The sequence below is a fragment of the Cygnus atratus genome, chromosome 3, assembly GCF_013377495.2.
Source record: "Cygnus atratus isolate AKBS03 ecotype Queensland, Australia chromosome 3, CAtr_DNAZoo_HiC_assembly, whole genome shotgun sequence".
Lineage (NCBI taxonomy): Eukaryota > Metazoa > Chordata > Aves > Anseriformes > Anatidae > Cygnus > Cygnus atratus.
The window spans coordinates 53,492,351-53,506,160 of NC_066364.1; the positions used below are offsets into that span (position 1 = coordinate 53,492,351).

Consider the following 13,810-nt stretch of genomic DNA (forward strand, 5'->3'; position numbering starts at 1 on the left):
TATTCATGAAAGAAAAAGCCTGTTAAGGGAGCCTGAGTGATAGGGATTAACAAGTTTCTTCAAGGAATGGGCATAAATTGCTGAGAACTGCAGACAGCTTCAGCTACCTTCATGGTAGTAGAGATTACCCAGTAACGATGCTTGTTCCCTGTACAGGACTTTTCTGAAGCCCCTTCCACCTCCCCCCTTACAGTTTCTGTTTCATGCTTACTGAATCTGGTGTCGAAGAGTTCCACTTTATATGAAAAGTTTTAAGGTAGGGCAGTGTTTAATGCAACAAAACTACTTCTTTATCATGCAGCAATGACACTTCATTTATTCTCATTCAGAAAGGAATCTATAAGAGTCATAGACAGCATGACCTTCATTAACTGTTATTTTCTATACATAACAAGCAAGAAACACCACACTGCATCACAAAGGCTAGAAAGAACATGTGTTTATCACCTATAATCTTTTCAGCTGATTTACTGTTTTATACTAACGTCACTAAGCACAAAAATACACTCTACTCACCAAATAAATTGCTTGAATGTCCTTGCTTAGATATGGGTTTCAGTTCATTTAATCCCCATGCGTAACGCTTATAATTATCCCAGGCATGTTTCATCATCTGCAGGGAAACAAAAGGAGGATTAAAATGTTTATTTTGCAAGAAGCCACGGAAAATACTGACTTAAGAATACTCTCAATATTAAATATATTTAATACAATGCTTAATTATATTCATGTTCTATGCATCAGAACTATGAAATATTTCACACAAGAATAACAGTAGCACTGTTTTCCGGGTGGTAGCAGCATGGTTACCCTAAGAGCTCTATGTCTGTCAGATCCACCTATGCTGTTATCTGTATGCTTACGGTCAACATAGAATCAAAAATGATTTTTTTAAATGAATTTATGTTATACATTAATTCAGATATTATTTTTCCCTTAAGAATACACCTCTTAAACTGATGGAAGCAACATTTAAGTTTTTGTTTATCCTACAGCAGGAAGTTTTGCAGTCACATTTAAGAGCAGCTCACAGGAATTTTCAGTCTGGCAGAGATTTTCTTACATAAAATTAATGTGGTTCAAACTCAATACAGCTAATAACAGAAAAATGAAGTTAGAATGGGCAGGCAAGGCATCTAGGAAAGGTTTTGAGTTTGTTATGATATAATCTTCTGTGACTATAAATGTTACTGTATGCCTCTGTAGCTATTCTTACATATCATTTTGCACAAACAGCCAAGAACTTTTACAACTAACTAAGCTTGGCTATAAAGATGCTTTTTCCGTACACAGATGCACCACAAATAAATACTGCTCTGGAAACCTCCCTTGGGGAACCCAGCACAGCAGCTCTGCAATACAAGCAGAGGGCATTCACGTCAGAAGCAGGCAGCAGATTCACCCAAGGACACTTCACACCCTCTCCTACCACGATCAGCCAAGAGCTAGCTCAAAGGGTGCCTTTTGGGGGTGGCTCAGGTGAACCTGTCCCTCCCCAGGCATGCAGCTAGGACAAAAGCACAGCTCCCTGGTGTCTGGTGAAGAACCACTGCCACTCAGTAGGTCCACCATCTCCCTTCAACAGCAACATCTCTAACCCCTGCTCGGGAAGAGCCTTTTTCAAGGACCACTACCAGCAACCTGGCTTTACGTAAGAGGAGAGTCTTTGCCTCCGCGTTGTCTTTCCTCCCTCCTTCCACAAAGCAGAGCAGAGCTAGGAATGCCAGAGGTCATCTGCCAGACAAGAAGTGATGGTTTCAGACCTTTTCAAAGACACTGCTTCAGGCTGTCAGCTGACAACACTGCACTGCCCTTGCTTTCAGACCTCTTCTTGAGGCCACGTGTGTCAAGGATAATTCCGTTAAATAGCAGTTATAATCCTACATTTAAAAGCAACAGCCTTAGGACATGCTGATAACAGTAATCCTAAACTTTCTTCCTTCCTCTCCGTTGCTCAAATTACTTAGAGAAATTATGTCAATTAAAAATCTGCATTAAACCAGACTATAATAAATGACAACAGATTTTCTAGAGTACTGCTATGCCCCTGAGAAAAAATGTTTCTTCTCCATTTAAAGGAGCATAAATGCGCATCAATCCTGTGGGAAAATTCAGGAATGTTAATTTACTCTACAGTCTTTAGAGGGCCAACTTCACAAGTTTAAAAAAAACCATATCTGCATTTAATATATGAGCACTTTCAACCAGGAAGTTAGCATGGTGTTAGATCTCAGCTGAAAGGCAGTAAGAGGCTGTGTGGAAACATCCTCCGGCCGCGGGTGGCACTGATACATTGCCTGGCAGGAGCCAAATCCCTCGCTCAGCTTCACTCAGGGATGGCTTAGGAGCTCTCCAGGGACAGGGGCATCTTGTCCCAGCGCAGACCTGGCAGCAGGCAGCCAAGCAGCAGCCTTTATCTCTATGTGACATTCCCAACCCCTGGCAAGAGGGATCAGGATCATATGAAACCGATCATTTAGCCACAGCATAAGGCTATTTTCTAATTTACCAATTAAGTTCTCCAGTAATTTTGCATATTATACAAGAAAGATTTATTCTGCCCTGCAGTCATGTGCCAGATTTGCAAGCTCAGCTTTAGGTATTAGAATGCAAATTCTCAGAGATTTCAGCAGGCTAAATCCTGACCTGCACTGAACCTGACATTTTCTATGCTTTATCAAAGCACAGAAAAACATGCTTATTTTCTTATAAAATCACATCAGAATTCTTTTAATTTGTTTAATCTTAATCTAGGAACACCACAAGGAAGGGCTTATTTATTTATTTAAATCAAAGCTGTAATTAAGTGATCTGAATCAAAGTGTCTAAAGATGCCATATTATAACAAAATTAAGACTGTTCAAGCCAGTACTAACATAGTCGTTCCCTTTTTCCTTCCTTTTTCTTCTAGTACAACCCTGCTCTGTCTCTTGCAGAAAACAGATGATGCTCACCTATCCCCACACCAAGTCAGTTCAGGGAGCAGAAACTTCTGCAAACGGAACTTGGGTTTTGAGGATCATTTCTGTCCTGTTTCGTTCTCCATGTCAGATTGCCAGGAGTATCAGAGTTACCAAGCAGAAAAGTCAGGAACAGCTCCAAACCCAGTTCAGTTCGACCAAAACGGTCATAAAGAGCAAGACCCTACAAGACGTCTCCTCAGTTGCCTTTTCCAGCTGAGGTACATTTTGACTGTATTGCACTGTAAATGCAGATGTGTGCTCCTAACAGGAGCCACCCTGATTACCTTCTGGTTAGCCAACCCACAGAGAGTAAGGCAGGAAGCTAACCCTCACAGAAGACCCTACCTTCTAACAATAATTATTATTAGATATTAATGAACATCAACTCTTATTTCTCAAAATGTCCTCCCATTTTGCTGAGTATTAACTACTCGGCAAACTAGACAAGTGTAACTACTAGCAACCAAACACAAATGTCAAATGTGTCTATGCAGCAAAGAGTGACTAGGACTCAGTGTTACTCCACTTGCTGTGCAAATAACCCATAGATAAGTAGCCTTAAAAACCCACCAACTTTACACTGCCAGACAACAGTCACAGTTTGTGCTTCTAACTTACCAGGAAATCTCAGTTTCTAGAACTCAATGCATCAGCAGTGCTCTATATGCTTTTTCCCCTGCAGGAGTTTAAGTTTCCCACTAAAAAGAATTTCCTACCTGTTAACAGGTTTATTTTTTACACATGAATGAAAAAATTCTAAAATAGTGAGTAGCAACTTGAATAGACTCAAGTCAAAGATAATTAAGCCTTTGCTTAAGCCAAACTCCTAGCACTGGAAGTTCAGTAATGAAATTTAACAATTGCTTGCAGAAATTCATCTATCCTTGCAGTTTTCACCTGTTTGCATGAGACGTCTCCAGACTTTTTTTTTTTTTAATTCATCAAGCCTTTTGATCACCTCTCTGACTCCTTGCACAGGTACCACTGATCGCTTGAAATTTCCAAATAAATCTCACTTTCACTGAGAACATCCATGTAACAAGTTCCTAATGATGAAGAATCTGACAGCTTTTGGTCAGATGATTCCAGATGCTCTCAAACTTCTCTACAGTGTAACTAATGAAATGATTTCACCTGAGTGCTTTCAAATAATTCCTTATTATTCCTCCAGGATGTCAGTAGGATTCCTCCAGGATGTCATACTTTTGCTAAGATACGTTCATTGAACCTGAAAATCCAGAAGAGCCTGACAGCTCACTGGGAGGCCCTGCACCAACATCAGCCAAGTCCATTTCTGATCAAGCTCTACCACAGGGCATTCAGAATTAAAAGCCACAGCCAAATGCTTGACTATCTAGCACTTTTTCACTAGTAAGCTGGCTGCTTTTACACCTTCTGAAAAGAAATGAAGCAATGATTTTGACTTATGAAGTCAGAAAATATCAAAATACCACCCCACCTTTGTTGGGGAAGTGTGCTGTTATAATTGGCATCAGCAAAGACTTAGAAGAAAAAATTGAGGGTTCTGATGCTATTCATGAAAGGACCTCTCTCTTTTTTTTTTTGCTTCCTTTAGAGCAAGATAAAGATTTTTTTTTTTAAATCAACCAGATCAATATAATAATAAATAAAAATAATTAAACCAAAACCAAACAGGTTTGTTCTCCAGAAGCAGAAACAAAGACTTTTACTAGAGCTATAATGCTGACCACGCATTCCCATTTGCTGGTATTACAGCTACTGCCATCTTCTAAGCACTCTAACACAATGTCTGCGAAGGACACATAAACCACTTGAAATGTGCAAAATACAGTTCTATTCAAACAGGAGTACCCAAGAGTTCAGGCGTGAAACGTTGCCAGAAAATGAGTGATGCTGAATCAGCACAGTAATGGTATTTAGATGTAAACTACTGCGGTACCAGGTGGAGTGAAAATAAGAACTTAATAAGATCTATTTTCAGCTGTTAAGATGTAAGCTGGGGAGATGTCAGAAAGGATGTCAGGAAAAGAATTCAAGCACCTTTTAGAACTGCAATATTAAGGAAAAAAATCTCACAGCATGAAATAGTACCATCTTGACCTTCAACAGAGTCATTTAAACCATGTCAAGATGAGAGGGAAGCAGAAGACTAAAATGGTACTGGACACCCAACAGAGGAAGACCCTTGAGAAACTCTAACATGAAAAAAAAATAAGAAAACATAACACTTCGCATGTCTGCTCTATTAAACTTTAATTGCTAGATTAAAAAGATTTTCTCAGTCTATGCTGAGCCTTTTACATGTTTTTCTCACCTTTTAAATTGTTCCTTAACAGAGCTGTGTGTTCACTCAGCCTAGTCTCCCTGAATCTTTTCTCCTTCCTGTTGTTGTAACTAAAGCTTCTTCATCCTTTCACAGCATCAGTAAGGGAAATGAAGGAAGTCCCTAACATTACTAAGAATTTTCTAAACATATTCCACTTAAACTTTCCTCCTGTACAGATGAACTCGCATGGTTGATACCTGCATTGGGTCTGGTGTCAGCATTCTTCATAGCACCCTGTATGGTGTTCCGCTTTGAATTTGTGGCTAAAATACATTGATAACCACACCAGTGTTTTGGCTATTGATGATCAGTGCTTATGTAACATCAAGGCTTTCTCTTTTTCCCCCAACTCCTTCTCTCCTCCCCACCACATGTAGGCTGGGGTCGGTGAGGGATTGGGAGGGGACACAGCTGACCCAGGCTGGCCAAAGGCATGTCCCACACCAGGTAAAGTCACACTCATGTCCGCATGCAGGTAGTGGCCTTTGCATCTCTCATCCCTGCCCCACCTCCCTTCCTTCACCTAATAAACCTCCTTGACCTTGACCCATCAGTTTTCTCACTGGGTGAGCAAGCAACTGAACGCTGCTTGGCTGGTCATGGTGAACCCACCACCAGGCCTCCAGTGAATGACGTTTGTGACCACAACACAACCTGCAGAGCAAAGCTGATTGCTTTGCTCTGCAGGCAATATTATATTAACCACTAGCTAAAACTCAAGCTTTAGGAAGCCTTACTTGCTTACTTTCCATTCCCATTACTGTTAAGCAACTGTATCTAACTATGGCAGATGTATTCTCAGCTGTTTTCACTGTCCTCAAGTACTTGCAATACAGATGAAAAACTTCAGTCATTCTGGAAATTTTATTATTAGTAAGCATAACAGTACTTTTGAAGGTATTACAAGGTCACTAATCAGGATTTCTCTGTGAAAAAAACGGTATGATCTTAAGCTGATTCACTATCATCTTTCATAAAATGATGCAGCATATATGAGCTCCTTTTTCATATGCTTTTATGGAATTTGTTGTTTATCACAGCGAGTAATTTTTGGCAACACATAGCCTGTGTTTTTGGAAGTTACTGGAAGCACTACATCCGTGTTTCACCATCTTCATAATGGTCTTTAGTGTACTATTAGACTTCTAAAGAAACACAAGTTATTTGCTGAGTTTATTGACCTTGTCTTGAATGATCTACATCTTGGAAACATGAAGTAATAGGACTTTTCTGAAGATCTCAGTACAGAACGCTTTTTTTTTTTTTCCTAGGATTAGGAAGCACAACTACATTGTGAAATCACTTGGCAGTTACTTTTGTTTCAGAGCATGATCTTTGTTACTTTTGTCATTATTCACTATTATTACTTTGAAATAAAAGGTTTGAATTACTACCAATCTTTTCTTGCAGTACTGCAGGTAATCGTAACACATTGTCTTTTCCATCTGGAAGTGTTTCAATTACTAATAACTGTCTTGAATTTCCTCAGGGAAAAAAAAAAAAAAAGGATTTAAAAGTACTTTATAACTGTATTTTCAGCTTTTTACCCTGCTCATACTTGCTCCAGAGTGGATACTCTAGAATGTAGGGTGCTCAACTGTAGTTAATTCTTTGCTAAGTAGTTCATAACCTAATCTCAGCAGACATGTAGGTATGACTAAGGAGTGATACATGTCTTTTTTTTTTTTTAAGTTACACTATGTCTACCTTTATGCTAGATTGCTAAGAATGTTACTTTTTAAGCAGCTCTTCACAAAACAAAATCTCAGAGTTAGGTTCTTGACTGAAGGCCGAGATTCATTAGAAAACTAGATAGAGAAATCAACTAATCAGTTTGTATTCAGATCTTGTTTTCTGTAGGTAGAATCATTTCCAGTTTGATTTGAAATTTAAAAATAGCACTCACAGTCGACAGAATTTTATTCTAAGCTCTTCATTTTCAGTTACTATTTCTTATTTCAGAAACTAAGCTGCAAAAAAATCTCAAATATCCAAAGAAAGTTAATCTCATTGGATATTGGTTACATTTTTCTTTGAATCTGACAAAACAAGACACAAATGACAATATACTCCCTTTCTCCGCTAGCAACAGAAATTTGTTTATCTCCTTCAAGACATGTAAAATAAATCCTGTCGCTATGAAACTTTACATATATATATTTATGTATATATCACCACTTATCTGTCAGCAGGAAGATTACTGCAAATCAGGAGCTTGACAGGTTCCTGGTGTTTATAACCTCATTTCCTAATGGCATCATCCCGAGTTAAACGCAAGCTACACACTGTCACTGTGCGTTTAACAGTCCCTGCAAAGTGTGCCTGCTTCTCATTTAGCAGGTGGATGACAAGCATGCTCTGAAGCGCATTCAGGCTGGAGCTCCTACTAGTACTTTGTGACAGGACTCTCACTCCAGCCAAGTAAACCCCAAAGGAGACTTCTCTGTTAGCTAATGGGCCCGTAACAACAATTCCAGGCTCCCGTTTTCCAAAAAGAAGCAGCTAGAGATTTTGGAAACATTTAGGTGAAGGCTGTTTAACTCATGTCTTCATTTGCCTTGTCACAGGAGCAAAGGACTGAGAACTCAGAAGTACTTCTGAAACCACTCGAAGTCTCCAAAGTACTTCTGAAACCACTACCCACAGCACAGGGCATGCAGCACAGTCCCCAGGTGGAAATACCTAGAGCTCTTACAGCGCCAATAGAATAAGGCTAGCCAAACCCATTTACAGGACTCTCTGTTAATATTAAATATGCACATCATATCATGAAATATTTTATATGCTTCTGTACCTACTGCTCTGCATTAAAAGGATATGTGAGCAAACTGCTGCTATGCCTCAGCATTTCAGGATCTTACAAATTATTCATTTCTTGCCCACACACAAAAAATTTAAAACAAAAATCCAGGTTCTGCATATAAAAGAGAACTAAGAGGGAAAATAAAAACGTTAAGGACTATTCTGAGGATTAATTCATCATTTGTATTGCAAAGTACTTCAAAATCCTCAAATGGAAAGTTTGACAGAAATGCTAAGTATTATTCCCACACGGGTTATGTTAAGTTACAGATAAGCTTCTATTCTTCTATTTTCTACTCCTCACAGTAGCTTGTAAGCCTCTTTAGTAGTGTATTAAACTACTCAACTAATGTTCATCATATGCTGCTGTGGGCATCATTTGTTAACCAGGGACAGACACCGCACAGTGCTTCATTATGTTACACATTTTAAAAGGAATAAATTATTCGATTAATTCCGTAACAAGAATCCCAATTAAAAGCTAACTAAAGAGAACAGGAAATTTGCAGGTAAGGTTATTTTCTACACTTATTTTATTACTGCATATTTTATTTAATGCACACGCATGCAGAAAAATTAGACTATTTTGTACAAGAAATAATTAATAAGAACAGCAGCCCTGATGCTTTGGTGTCTTAATCAAAAAAGAAAAAATTAAAAATCATGAGTTCGTTTGAAAATTATTGTATGACTTACCACATTACTCAATGGTAATCATTTTACTCATTTCCCAGGCATATCTTTCCTTACTGAACAGTAAAGCACATCTAAAAGCATGAATTTCCTGAACAAATGGATGCAATTGCAAACCACAGTGCTCTACAGTTAGGTTACAAGTCAGAGCTGGGCTATGTTGCTTTAACTATTGCACAGTTCATTTCAGCAAAAGTCACAGGGTGAGAGTGATAAGGCACAGAAACTTGATGGAAGATGAAAGTTTGCCTCCATACTCCAAATACTAGTATCATTCAGAACAAGCTGATATCTATGGTCTGCTTCTTCCCTAGCCATCCCAACACCAGAGATAAGAAAAACAAACTATTTGGTCCAGCACAGAACCATGCTAGCTGAGACCCCGTGTTTGACTAAACAAAAACTAGGAAGACATGAACAACGCATAACCCTCCCCATGAAGAACTGTCCTTGCATTTTCTGAAGCCTAAGATCTGGCTAATTTCAGCCAAATGAAGCTATAAATTTCAGAGAATGAAAAGAAGTGTGGTTCATATAGTTAACCAAATCTTGTATAACAGCATTCATCCTACCTTGAACCATCCAAAGCTGGTCACGTAGATCAGTTCTAGCTCAATTTTAGATAAATTCACTCAACTTCAGCTTTCTTTTGCCTGATATATAGTAAGCAAAATGGATGCAAAAGAAATCATAGAATGGCTCGGGTTGGAAGGGACCTTAAAGATCACCTAACTCCAATCCCCTGCCACAGACAGGGATGCCACCCACTAGATCAGGTTGGCCAAGGCCCCATCCAGCCTGGCCTTAAAATCACTATTTCCTTTTAAAACCGAGGAATTTGGATGATATATTTGCTTGTTTCTTCCCCATGTAAGCTATGACTTGAATGTGTTCTGTAGGCATTTTAAGAGTTTTTCCTGAAAATATCTGCCTTGAAAGCAGATACAAGATGAAAGCATCCAGGCAGATGCTGCCAAACTGCTTTGGTGTCCAACTCTGAATTATTAGCGGAGGAACCAATGGCATGTTCTTAGTAACTAAACTAGTGGATAAAGAAATGCAGATGTAGTATTGAAGTGTAGCATTATGAAATTGAACACAGCTGACATTAATGTTGAAGATGCTCTATTTTCAGATCACTTCATCTTCCATTGACATCTGTGTACGTATACAGGACGGAAATCAACATAACAGCATTCTAAGTCATATGGAAATGGATCCCATACAGCCCCTATCTTACAATTCAGCAACTGTTACCAAGATCTGCGTTTCAGAAAATAAAAAGTGAAGCCTAAAGCTTGCCAGTCAAGATGTCTATATTTCTCCAAAGGTACATCTTATTCAATCAAACACCTAACAAAGAAGTCAGATGGACTCTTTAATAGACAGACTGAAAAATTATTTCCTTATTGCTAGCGTGAAAGCTAGATGTTGTTTCTTCAGACAATCTATGATTTTAGCAGTTTGGATTTAATCTCTATGAGGGAGAAATCAGTGATGCTCCAATGCGTTTTTCTAAGAAGAGTCACTAATTGCTACTTTTTAAAGCAAATAATCACATATGTTTTGTGTTAGTGAAATATCCCTTTAAGAAGAAACATGTTACATCACCAGGTAATGTGCAAGAACTCAAGAAGGATGTGGATCTGTTAGAGCAGGTCCAGTGGAGGGCCATTAGAATGATCAGAGGGCTGGAGCACCTCTCCTATGAAGAAAGGCTGAGAGAGCTGTAAAGAGAGCTGTGAATGCTCAGCCTGAGGAAGAGAAAGCTCAGGGTTGACCTTATTGCAGCTTTTCAATACTTAAAGAGGACTTATAAAAAAAGATGGAGAGCAACGTTTTACTTGGGCAGATAATGATAGGACAAGGGGTATAGTTTTAAACTAATAGAGGGGAGATTTAGATTAGAGGTTAAGAGGAAATTCTTTACTCGGAGGGCAGTGAGGCACATGAACAGGCTGCCCAGAGAAACTGTGGATGCCCCATCCTTGGAAGTGTTCAAGGCCAGGTTGGATGGGGCTTTGGGCAACCTGGTCTGGTGGAGGGGTTGGAACTGGAAGGTCTTTAAGGTCCCTTTCAACCCAAACCATCCTGTGATTGTTCATTACTGACAATAGCCAGAAAGAAAGCTGAAGTATTTTCACTTAAAAAACATTGCAGAGCTGTACCAAAAAAAAAAATGTATTTCTTTGATCTTATGCAGAATTAGTAGCAGCCTCTGAAGTTCATGCATAATTTGACTAATGTCATAAAAGGGAAAGGAAAAAAAAACGAAAGCAATTTGTGGAAATACTACTCTTACAAAGAATACTGTTATATAGAAACTCATCCCACTCAGTGTCAATTTTTTTCTTCCTAGTCTACTTATTACTTGTTAGAGCTTCCAAGAACTCCTAAGCCAAACAGGGCGAACAACGAGGCTCCCGCAACTGCATGATACAATCACGCTTTTGTTCTCCACTTCTTCCTGCGGTTCTTTAAACAGCTATTTGATAAGGTTTGCTTCTAATTAGATTATAAATTATTCATGGTAAGGACTGTGTCTTCTACATGTTTGTTACGTACCTGGCTCTACTTAGTGGTGCTGCCACTGAAGTTCCCAATCTCAGCAGGAGTAATGCAAATAAAGAATAAGCACAGTGCTATGCAGCACAGCACATCCATATGAAGTGATTAATATCAAGGTGACTCAAGTCACTGTTTCAGCACGATTTTTTCTTCCTTCTTTAATACAAACAACTTTACAAAGTTGTATATTATCGCATATCAGAAGACACTAAGTTTTCTGGGGCTCCTACACATCTCCACAGGCACACATTTGTTTACAAAACAGTCTGTGATGTCTCTTAGCATGTCACTTGAGACTGACCTGTGCAGCTGGCATGCACCATGCTGACACTCCTATCCCAACTAACTGGGGCTGGACTTTTTCCTTTTACCGCTTTACAATTTTCCCTTTTGTCCTGGTTTCAGTTAGGACAGAGTTAATTTTCCTCCTAGTAGCTGGTAGGGTGCTATGTTTTGGATTAGGATGAGAAGAGCGCTGATAATATGCTGATGTTTTAATTGTTGCAGAGCAGTGCTTACACCACGCCAAGGACTTTTCAGCTTCTCGCTCTGTCCTGCCAGCAAGCAGGCTGGGGGTGCAACAAGAGCTGGGAGGGGACAGGCCCAGGGCAGCTGACCCAAACTGGCCAAAGGGGTCATGCTAACGTCATGCTAAACAATATATAGGGGTAGCTAGCCGGGGTGGGGGGGCCGGCTGCTCGGGGATAGGCTGGGCATCAGTCAGTGGGTGGTGAGCAATTGCATTGTGCATCACTTGTTTCGTACACATTATTAGTAGTAGTACTACTATTATTATTATTGTCGTTGTTATTATTATTTTGCTGTCTTAATAAACTGTCTTTATCTCAACTCACAGGCTTCACTTTCCTGTTTCTCTCCCCCATCCCAGAGAGGGAGGGGGGAGGATGAGCGAACGGCTGTGTGGTGTTTAGCTGCCGGCCGGGTCAAACCACAACACCTTTACTCAAGGCTGCAAGATTTCCGCCCCCTTTTGCCTCTCATACTAGCCATCCATTAGAAGAGGATCAGGAAAACTCAGCTGACACAAGCTGTGGTGACACTAGAGATAGCTCTGTGACTGCAACCTGATTTCTCACATTTCTAGGGCAGGGTCCTCCTTAAGCTACCTAGAAGAACATGGTATGAGGTACACTCAGTACCTCATTGTATTTTTATTTTTTCCCCACATTTTGAACTTGCAATCTCCACTCCTATTCTTTTAAGTTTTACTCTGCAGTTGAAGTCAGCAAGGACCAAACATTTGTCCACACCACCACAAGCGTTGAGGTATTTAGTTCTGACGAAGCAGGTAGACCTATCCAGGATGTTTTTCAATAAACAAAGAAACAAAACAAACCAAAAAAAATGACAGCAATACAACAGCAGTATTTCCCCTCTGCAGAATGAGTCTACATTCATTCCACAATGCTGTAACCTTACTAGAGCACATTTCAGAAATTAGGAGGCAAAGGGGAATATATCCTTACTGGTAAGAAGTTTTAGTTGCAATACAAATCCAGGCTGGCACTGAAAAGTGGAATTTCAGATGTATTTTCAAAGTGCATTGATTTCTTTAATTGCATTTTCTTTTCTTTAACTACATTCTTTTGAAGAAATTTTTTTGAATTCCCCTCTCCCAGTATTGTTTTTTCTTAAGAAAAAAAAAAAAGAGTGAGGTATGCAGTATCAGTGGATTTGTGACCTTTACTGACCTGGTTAAGTAGTTGGTAACTGAAGCTCAAAACTAGTCACAGCATGCAAAACCACAAAATAAATCAATTATAAAAACTATTCGATATCAGTTGATGAGAGACTTAGTAAGCTAGATGTTGTAACAATTCACGAAGTGCAGGGCACTGAGCTTTCCAAAATACTGGGCACTGCCAATAAACGCTTTTCGCATCGCCTCAAGCCATCAGCTCTTGACAGAAGGCCAGACCAGAGAAGTCCATAACAAATCCTCATCCGCGTGCCACTAACTCTCAGCTGTAATCTTCTCCTCTTCCCCTGCCCCAAATTAGAACTTCCCTTCTGTTCCCCTCTCCTCTCTCCAGCATTCAGTTAAAGAAACTGCAGTGCTCTGCTGTTTGAGGCCATTATTGTGACTGTGGTGAAACTGCACTATCAGAAGTCAGTGTCGACTCACTGAAGAGTATTTACATAGATTAATCCAGAACACAGTTGCTGCATGGATCAAGGGCTAAGTCTGCATCATTATCATGACGCACAGAAAAGTATCTGCAGCCTAATAGCCTGAAATTAGAGCAAAAGGATTGGACTGTTTCCCGACAGCTGAAAAACAGTTACATGAAAGTCAAGAGCAGACAATATTAATTCATTTCCTTTTTTAAAACAAACTAACAAACAAAAACTTTATCAATGATCTGGAGGACATGATGCAGTGCAACCTCACCAGGCTTGCAGGTGACACTAAGTGTGTGTGTGTGTGTGTGTGTGTGTGATGGACATCCCATCT

General features: G+C 39.5%; 1 protein-coding gene across 1 annotated transcript in view; it reads right to left on the reverse strand.

Annotated features, from left to right (window-relative positions):
• MAN1A1 (mannosidase alpha class 1A member 1) overlaps positions 1–13,810 on the reverse strand; it is a 141,256-nt gene that overhangs the window by 103,842 nt on the left and 23,604 nt on the right. Inside the window, exon 2 of the mRNA XM_035538628.1 lies at positions 517–613. Coding sequence (XP_035394521.1) covers positions 517–613 — 97 coding nt within the window. The remainder of the gene's footprint in view (positions 1–516; positions 614–13,810) is intronic.